General features: G+C 46.6%; 1 protein-coding gene across 2 annotated transcripts in view; it reads left to right on the plus strand.

Moving 5' to 3' along the window:
• Positions 1-9,518, plus strand: part of Nrxn1 (neurexin 1) — a 1,036,478-nt gene that overhangs the window by 420,246 nt on the left and 606,714 nt on the right. For both annotated transcript variants that reach the window (XM_023703554.1, XM_023703553.1), the window contains 2 exons: positions 2,238-2,360; positions 8,498-8,879. In XM_023703554.1, the coding sequence (XP_023559322.1) occupies positions 2,238-2,360; positions 8,498-8,879 (505 nt within the window). The remainder of the gene's footprint in view (positions 1-2,237; positions 2,361-8,497; positions 8,880-9,518) is intronic.

Raw genomic sequence — 9,518 nt, forward strand, 5'->3', positions numbered from 1 at the left:
AAAAAAAAAAAAAAAAAAAACCAAAAAACCAAAAACCACAGAAAGCAAACAGTGATCTGTGAATAAATGCCACAGATTTTCTTCTGCATGCTTTTCTGGGAGTTTTTTCCCTTCTTTTCTTTCTCCTTCATGCTAGATCATATCTTTGTGCTCCCCTAAGTCTGCAATCCTTACACATCAGTTAGTCTTGTCAGCAGAACTTTTGTAAAGAAATTTCAGATGCTGTTCCTGACTTGCAATCAGTAGAAAGCCATGAAATTTAATGTCATGTCTTTTTGTTAATTTACAGTTTTCTTTGTTTAGTGAATGCACCAGAAAGTTGAAGTATTTAAAAAAAAAATCGTGAGAGACACCCATCAGCCAACAGTGCACATAAGAGTGCTCAAAACACAGTGCAAGTTTGAAAATATCGCAGAGAAGGCACATTGCCACGAAGCCTCAAGTTAATCACCGTTGCCTTGAACACACCTTTTCCAGCCTCCCTGTCACTTTCTGGACCACTCCCGAAAGTCCTCTCTTGTGAATGTCTTTATTTTATTTGGGTCCTGGGGATCGAACTCAGGACCTTGCACTTGCCAGGCAGGCACTTCTGCCGCTGAACTGTCTCCCTGGCCTATAAACGTCCTGAGGTGATGAGGCACGCTGGTGTGCAGCCGTGTTCTGCGGAGGGCAGAGGCCGTCCCGGTGAGTCCTCATCTGCCTGGGCAGTCGCTCTAGCTCGCCTCAGAGCAAAGACTGGCCAAGGAAGGTGAGTGCTGTGAAGTGACCCAGCACACTGAGGTGGCCACAACACAGCTATGTTCATAAAGGGGAACTTCCAGAACTACTTCAAAAAGTAGCTGGAACGATTGGACAAGTGGGCTTGCAGCAGTGAGGAGAATTTTGAGGGGGATTACTGGCATTATGCCTTTTACTGTAATAATAAAATGACTTAACATGTTTCAGTCACATCTCATTTTAATACATTTTTAAAAACGAATCATGTTGCCTTAAGAGGAATATTTTAATACATAGTTCACTTACATTTAAAGCTTTGTCCTTTCCTTTGTTTTTAGATTGCAGAGTAACCTACTCCAATTTTGTCATTCAAAAATTTCCACTAAATGCCTTTTTTTTTTTTGTATTTTAGGGAAGGGTCTACAGGGTGTTCAGGGTCTCTCTACTAGATCGGACTTGTAGTGACCCATTTGTTTACAGCCTCCCAAGAGCTGGGATTGCAGGCCTACACTACCATGCCCAGTCTCAATTGCCATCTCAGTGTGCCCTGGGGGCAGGGCCAGAACAGCAGGCCAGAGGATCAAACCCCCAGCCCCTGCTCCTGCTTGCAGGCGCTTTAATCCGCTGAGCTATTTGGCCGGCCCTTAAATGCCTTTTCAAAATAGGAGGTCTGTTTACATGTATATTATTTCTGTACATTTACGTAGACTCACTGTTACTTTCTGGGCCTTTTTAAAAGTTTCCTCTTCATGTCTGCTACCTGGTAATCCCTCCCCTCTCATCCTGCTCTTTCCACCTCGCACCACACGAAGCCCTTGCAGCTGGGCTACCCTTGATTCCGGCTGCATCCTCTGAGCCAAGCCTGCCCTCGCTCCCCGCGTAGAAGCTGTCCCAACGTGGTGCGATCTGTTGTGGTCCATAGATCCGAGGAGGAGTGAAGGCAGCGGTGTGCAGATGCGGGAGGCCGGGACCCTAAGAGCTGAGGGAGTGCTGGCCTCACAAGAAAGGAAGGCGGCGGTCACGCAGCGGGGCTCCCAGAGCCACTGGCAGGGCAGCTTTGCCCCTTGTCCCTTCCCCGAAAACAGCACGCTAATGACACAGGAGTGCGGAGCGCAGAGATTACCTCTGTGTTCACCACTCACGGGCCACGAAGAGGTCATAATTCCCTAACGAAAATGTACACGTCAATCAGGAAGGTTCCTTAGGCTGAATTGACTGTGCCTATTTATGACAACAGATTCATTCATTTAAACTGATGAAAAAGGTTTAAGAGTTCTGAATTTGTCACACCTGAATGTTTGTTAACATTTTCCTTGCTTGCTGCGGCTCTACTGGGCTTGAAAAATGGTCCAGCCAGTCCCTCTGATGTCTCCTCTCCTCTCTCATTTCTTCCTCTTCTCTCTCTCTCTCTTCCTTCTCTCTGGCTCTCACACTTTCTGTGGCTCTTTCTCTCACTTTCTGAGGTTCGTTCACTTGACCAATTCTAAGTGTCCACAATGACTGTTTGGCATATTCTACAGGCAAAGGTCCCGAGACCCTCTTTGCCGGCTATAACCTCAATGATAATGAATGGCACACTGTGCGTGTGGTTCGTCGAGGAAAAAGTTTAAAGTTAACAGTGGATGACCAGCAGGCCATGACAGGTAAGTCCTCCTCTTATCGCGGAGCTTTGCTCTTCTCCTTTCCTGCAGGGGGCAGAGGCTGGAATATGAAGCTGAGGTACACGGTCCACTTCGGATTCTCAGGTTGAGTAACAGCTTCATTTAATAAGCAGTCTGTGAGCTGCTTATTGCTTCCCAAATGAGCAGCACTCTTTATGTCATGTTCTTTGTCCTTAACAATTCAAGAAGACATTATAGTATATTTTAATTTAGTGCCTTGATAAATATCTTAGTGCCTCATAAAATATGGACACCCCCATGTGGATGCCAGCATGTGTTCAGATTCTTTCTTTTGTGTATTTTGATGGAGAAAAGAAGGAAGTTCTGCTTTCTATGTAAATTGAGAGATAAACTGACATTCTCTCAGGTGAGCTACTTTTGTATTCTATTGTATGAACTTGTATGATCATAGAATAGTTCATTTTTAGTCATTCAGCTCAGATGGTTGAAATCTACTGTTAAGGATGTCGAGCTCAAGTCTTAATTCGTGGAGTGCTAGCTGAGGTGAGCCTCACAGAGATCACCCTGTAGACGCAGGGAGACAAAGGAAAGAGGAATCAGCACACATTCATCTTCTTTGAAATAAATCCAAGCCCGTGTCCCACTGGGACATGGCTGCTGTTTCTTCTGTAGAGGACATTGTTGCATTAATTTTTTCCCTAGGAAGGTGGCCGCTGTGTGCTGGAAACATGCCTGGCCTGCCTTCAACCCCGTGAGCTCCCGAGCCCAGAGATGCTCAGCTCTGTCAGCGTGGAAGTTGCTTGCATGGGATTCTACCTTGAGAGCATCATCCCTGTGTTCAAATGAATGAGCTGCCAGACCATCAGTCTTTTACTATCCTACAATTCACCAGCCGCAGGGGTCTGGATGCAGCTGGTGTGCGGCCCTGCATTCGGCTTCGCCGTTTTATTCTCCAAGGAAGCAAATCACGCAGAATGGTGTTAGCCAGCGCCTTCACTCAAGACTACCGAGGACAGGAGCTGTGCAGGATTGCCTCAGCTGGGGAACAGAGGCAGAGTTGGTCCAGGGCTGAGGCAGGACAGGGTCCACCCTAGCATGGGTAGTATGGGTCAGGACAGCTCTTGAAGGAAAAATAGATTGTTGTTGTAGCTTAATATTCTTTATTTTACATTGGAGTCTTATCCAAAGGGGTGAAAATAAACAGAGTCTAAAGCTGACATCAAGAGGCCTGGGGCTGCTGGGGAAAGACATGCAAACCCACAGCAGAATGTTCTCCGCTCCCAGGATTCCCATCAGGTGCACGCCACCTGGCGAGATGGGGAGGCTGGGCTTCGCATACTGGGCTTCGCATACTGGGCTTCGCATCTCCATTTTAAAGACGCAGAAACGCACCCAAAGGAGATTCATCAGCTGTGTTTCACTCAAACTGTTCAGAGCAGCACAGAGCAGAGAGCCTTGGTGTGGTTTTTGGTTTCTGTTGTCTTGGGCTGGAGGCTCTGTTGTCCTCTTGCCCATTGTTGTGTGTGTACTGCAGTCCTGGTGAGGGCCGGCTTCCCGAGCCACATGTCGTGAGGGTCAGAGTGCACGCAACATCAGGGGGTGCGTGGTGCTGGAAGGAGGTTACAGGACGCAGCCGTTGATTGCCTAAGCAAGTCGGACGCATAAGGGGCCAGATGAGGGACTGAGGAAGTGTGTTTTAGTGCTAGTTTCAAGCGGGGAATAATCTTTGATCCAGGCTTTAAAGAGAGGATGATTTAGATGGCAAATGTATTGAGGGGAAGCCTACTTGTGATCCAGTCTACTCAGAAGGCTGAGGCAGGAGAATGGCAAGTTGAAAACCAGCCAGAACAACTTAGGGAAACCCTGTCTCAAAATATAAAGAGCACTGAGTGTGAACCCAGGGCTCGCTGCGTTCAGTTCCCAGTACAAGGGCGAAGGAGAGGGAGTGGGTGGGGAGTTGCAGCTTAATAAAGAACGAGAAAGGTTCCACATGTGTTCAGGAAGTGGGCTTCTCCTCCTTTGCTTTGACTTTCTGTGACCACATGGTGGTTGGTAGGGCTGGAATGGCCTTTTGGAGCCAAGGACTTGCTAGTCAGGACTGAGGAGTTCGTATTTTGTGATCTTTCAGTCACTGCTTTGAACTGAGGGTTAAGATGAGAGAATTATTTTGGAGCAAATTAATCCTGCAACAGTGCAGCACATGATTTGGGATGTAAAGCAGTAAATTCTGAAGTATGGTGGAATAGGAACAAAAAAATAATAGGAAATGGCTTTTAAAGCCAGGCATGGTGGCACATGCGTGTACTCTGGCCCTTGGGAGCCTGAGGCAGGGGATTGCTGCAAGCTCTAGGCCAGCCTGGGCTACATAAGGGCTTCACGGCTGGCTTCAACTACATAGTGAGACCTGTATCAAAACAATAAGGGCCGGCCAGATAGCTCAGTGGACTAAGGCATCTGCTTAGGTGGACGCAGCGCCCAGGGTTCGATCCCCACTGCTGTGCCATGCCAGCCCCACCCCAGGGTGCACTGAGATGGCAATTAAGACTTGGCTTGGTGGCATGTGCCTGTCATCCCAGTGCTTGGAAGGCTGAAAACAAGAGAATCACTGTGAGTCCGATCTATGTCATGAGACCCTGTAGATCCCGTAGACCCTGCCCTAAAATACATAAGCAACAACAACAAAATTTTATTTAGAAATAATTTTGAATTTATGAAAAGGTCCAAAAATAAAAATACTAAAAGAACAGCAATGCACATTGGCTGCTGCAAGCATTCGATCCCATCTGCTTCGATATTTGCCCTTCTCATGTTCCCTGCCCCAGCCTCTCCTCCTCTCGTTTAAAAGCGTAAGTGTATTGGCACATTTAATGTTCACGTAAGGAGCACATGCATCAAGAGTAATTTCCGTTCCTTCACCAGCCCAGGGCAGTGAGGCAGTGACCCTGTGCCCTAACCCTTCAGTGCGCGCCTTTCCCCGAGGCGACGCCTCTACATTCCATCCTGCACATCCCAGCACTGCCGGGTTGCCCATCGTTGTTTAGGGTTTGTATTTTCCCTCGTTGTGCCCAAAGCATAGTACGAGGTCCAGCATTTTGCTCAGATGCGTGTCCCTTTAGTCTCTTTCAATCAACAACATTCCATAAAATTTTGTCTTCTGTGACACGGCCATGTTTAAAAAATATGGTGCCTCACATGAGCGCAGAGTCGCTCACTGTGCTTCCCTGAGGATTCTTCATGGCCACATTCTGGTTTAACATTCTGAGCGAAGGGCGTACTGTGGACACGCCGTCTTCTGGGAGTCCACCCGAGGCGCAGCTAGCCACACTGTCCGAGTCCGCGGTGGCCGGTGAGTCGGCCGGTTGGCGTCTGCTGTGAGGCTCTTGCTGTGTGATTGCTGTTTGTTCTCCCTTGCAAACTGACTGGACATGTGAAGCGCATACCCTGTGCTCATCAAAACCTTGGCCGAGATTTGGCATCGTCAAAGTTACTTACCTGAGGAGCTCATGTTCCATATGCAGATTTTATTTAGCATGTCCTGCTGTGATCTTAGCTGCCTATTTTCCATTTAGGTTTGGAATAATGCAGTGTCTGCATTGTTGGTAGGGCACTTTAGCCTCCTGATACTCTCAGCAGGCACGTAGGAAATATATTTGGTATACACACCTGTATTTAGGCACATGTACAAATATACACACTCATAGATATAAACTACTTGTGAGGCTGTGCATATTTTCCAAAACACGATTCCACCCTGGGACCTTCTTCCTTGCGGTGCAGTTTCCTGATTTCCCGCAGTGCACCCATCCACGTACTTTCCTCCAGGATAGGATTACAGCTCCAAGTAGCGCCATTTGCTCCTTGTTCAGTCTTGTAGCGCACCTGAAATCATTGCGGAGCTGCTTCTCCTGCACCAGTTAAATCGATAAGCCCACTCGAGCGAGCTCAGGGTGACTGCGCTTCTTCCCGCCCCTCTGTGAGATTAACACATGTGCTCAGGTGCGGAGTGTGTAGATGACTTACCTCATAACTGTCCACGCTCTTCCACATTGGTTTGCTGCCTTTTGGTAACTTAAGCTTTGTACAAATGCTCGATTCCTTCAAGAAGGAAAAGCAGATGCTGTTACTTTTGTTACTGAACTCAGTGCTATTAAACAGAATGTTCTTCCCTGCTCCAGAGTCACCAAGCACTTTGCAATTTGGAATAGTATTTAATATTAGGCATTAGAGATGTCTTTCTGGATATGCTCCTGGCTGCTCATGGGAGGACCTTTAGGAAGAAACGGGGTGATTTCAGGGTCTTGCTGGGATTCACTGAGGTGAAGTGTATGTGCTGATGTGCACCAGAAGGCAAGAGGCAACACATGGTGATGTCGCAGATGAGTGACATTTTCACGTTCCAAATTCTTCTCTCTCTCTAGCTTATTAATTCAAAGTTGCTGGTGTCTCTAGAGCATTATATTTGGAAACTGGTACAGGCTGATTTGTCGACGCTGTAGACCCCACAGAGCTGTAGTGCAGTCCCTGGACAAGAGCTTAGGCGGGAGAGGGAAGCAATGTCGCAGGCTAAGCATGAATGCTAAGGACATAGCTTTGCACGGAGTGGACACTCAGGAGGCTCCATGGTCGTGGGAAGGAGGAGAGGAAAGTGGCGTGGGGATTTCTGTTTAGAACACTGTGGAGACAGGACTCCGATCCGCCCAGTGCTGGCCAGAGAGCATGGCAAGGGGCTCTGGAGTGTGGTCCTGAAGGGCCTGGGAGGGCCACAGAGGGCCTGGACGTAAGGCGGAGTTAAGCAGAGCGGAGGGGATTGTCCTTTATACCAGTGAGTTTATGATCATCAAAGTCCATCAGCCAGGCATGGAAGCAGCACCACAACAAGAACACCTTTCACATTTTACTCACAGGCAAATGTTTAAAATGCTACCCAGTATTTTGCCCATTTTCCTTAAAGAAAAGAAAGCCCGACCGTCTGGCCTAATGGGGTACCTGGAGATGGGTATTCTGTCTTCATTCCTTGTGGGGGCAAGGATCAGGCCCCGTTCTCAAGACCTGATTGTGGGATTGGCCCTGCTTAATATTTTCATTAATGTCATGGATGATGGGACAGAGTGAGCTCGATCAATTTTCCAATTATGCCAAATTGAATGGGGAAGCCAGCCAAGAAGTTGGCTGGCAGAAGTTGATTGTAATTTAAATGACCTTTATGAGTTGCAGCACAAAGTAGTGACAGTTTAATTAGACCAGGACAAGATGCTAGGAACGAACCACCAGCTGTAAGAGTGTTTGTGTTTGTACCACGCTTTACCATTTAGGAAATAAGTTCATGTCTTTGTTTGTTTACCTTCAACCTGATGGGGAGATAGAGCCATTGCTCTGAAGGCAAAGGTGGACCGCGCGGGCTTTACCAACTTGGAGGGAGACATGGCGGCCGCGGGGCCGGGGCTGAGTTGAATAGTGAATCACTGCGTCCACACCACGCTACCCACCAGCTTTGAGTTAGTACATCCTAGTCAGTTTGTTTACGCCATACAAAGGGCAAGGACAAGTGATAGTTCCAGGGCTCAGCAGAACTTCTCTAGTGCTAGGGAAGCTCGTGCCAGAAAAGACTAGGGACTATACAAGAGCACACTGAACTCCAGGAACGTTCGAGTGCTTTGTTATGGGAAGAACAGTCAGCAATAGTTCACTACTTAAAAGCATGGCCCAACCTTGAGCTGACCTTGAGCTGACCTTGAGCTGAGCTTTGGGGCTGCGTCCAAAAGGCTGATGGGAGAGAATCACTGCCCTCCATCCCTCTTCCCTCCCTCCCTCCTTCTCTCTCCCTTTCTCCTCTCTCCCCCTCGCTTCCATTTTCTTCCTTTCTCCCTCCCTCTGTCCTTTGTTTCTTTCTTGTTTTAAATCTTCAGTAACTTTTGTTTGTGAAGAGGATTTTTGTTAAGGCTAACACTTGGAGAGGGCTTACAGCCGATCTGAGAAAACGTTCCTGTGTAAACTGGGCTTACACTTTAACGTCTCTTAGGGAGTTTTCACTCTGCACAACTGACTATCAAGGAGGTATTTGTTTTCTTATGTTTTAAAATTGCTTTGCCATAGAAGTCTAGAGCTGAAAGTGTCTTTCGGATGCCAGAATTTATAATGTATGACATCTTTTCTTTTAGGCCAAATGGCAGGTGACCACACTAGGCTGGAGTTCCATAACATAGAGACCGGCATCATCACCGAGCGCCGCTATCTGTCCTCGGTGCCCTCCAACTTCATCGGCCACCTGCAGAGCCTGACCTTTAATGGAATGGCATACATCGACCTGTGTAAAAATGGAGACATAGACTACTGTGAGCTCAACGCCAGATTCGGCTTCAGGAACATCATCGCGGACCCCATCACCTTCAAGACCAAATCGAGCTACATTGCCTTAGCCACCCTGCAAGCCTACACCTCTATGCATCTTTTTTTCCAGTTCAAGACAACATCTTTAGATGGACTAATTCTCTATAATAGTGGGGATGGAAATGACTTTATTGTGGTTGAATTAGTTAAAGGGTAAGTATGTGCAACTTTAGTTGCAAACAAGACTTTGTTATAAGTGGTCTTCGCTTGCCAAAAATACATAGTAAACATGAGGCATTGGTATAGAAAGCATTAGGTATGAGGAGCACAAATGGTGGATTTGTTTGCATCATTTATTAGGATCATCAGTTATGTATGGGTTCAATAGATCCCTTTGTATTTACATTTTGATCTAAGTGGTACAAATTGCATCGAGTTCTGATTTATTGTTGGCATTCCCTGAAGTTCACACTTCAACTGTGTATTTCTTAACTGCGTACAGTATAATTCCACAGAAGAATTTCTGCAAGTTTGTAGGCAGATGTGTGCTAAATTAAATAGGAAACTCAAACACATTAAGAGTACTTAAATTTCACATCTTACTTACCTCAGGCTTAATTCTATGTCACCATTTCTACAATAACTGACAAAGAATATTTTTTATGAATTTCCTTTAGAAGTGGGATGAAAATTTGATTTGGGCTTTTACTCTTCACTCTCTCAGTGAATGTTTTTTTTTTTTTATTATATTTCTGTAATCAGTTAGCTAATGAGCCAGGTTTTGTAGCGATATTGTTCCTTATCCTTCCTGTGTACGTGAAACGCTCCCACCAACTCTCTCTCTCTCTCTCT

The sequence above is a fragment of the Octodon degus genome, unplaced genomic scaffold (assembly GCF_000260255.1).
Source record: "Octodon degus isolate 3935 unplaced genomic scaffold, OctDeg1.0 scaffold00174, whole genome shotgun sequence".
In the NCBI taxonomy this organism is placed as follows: Eukaryota; Metazoa; Chordata; class Mammalia; order Rodentia; family Octodontidae; genus Octodon; species Octodon degus.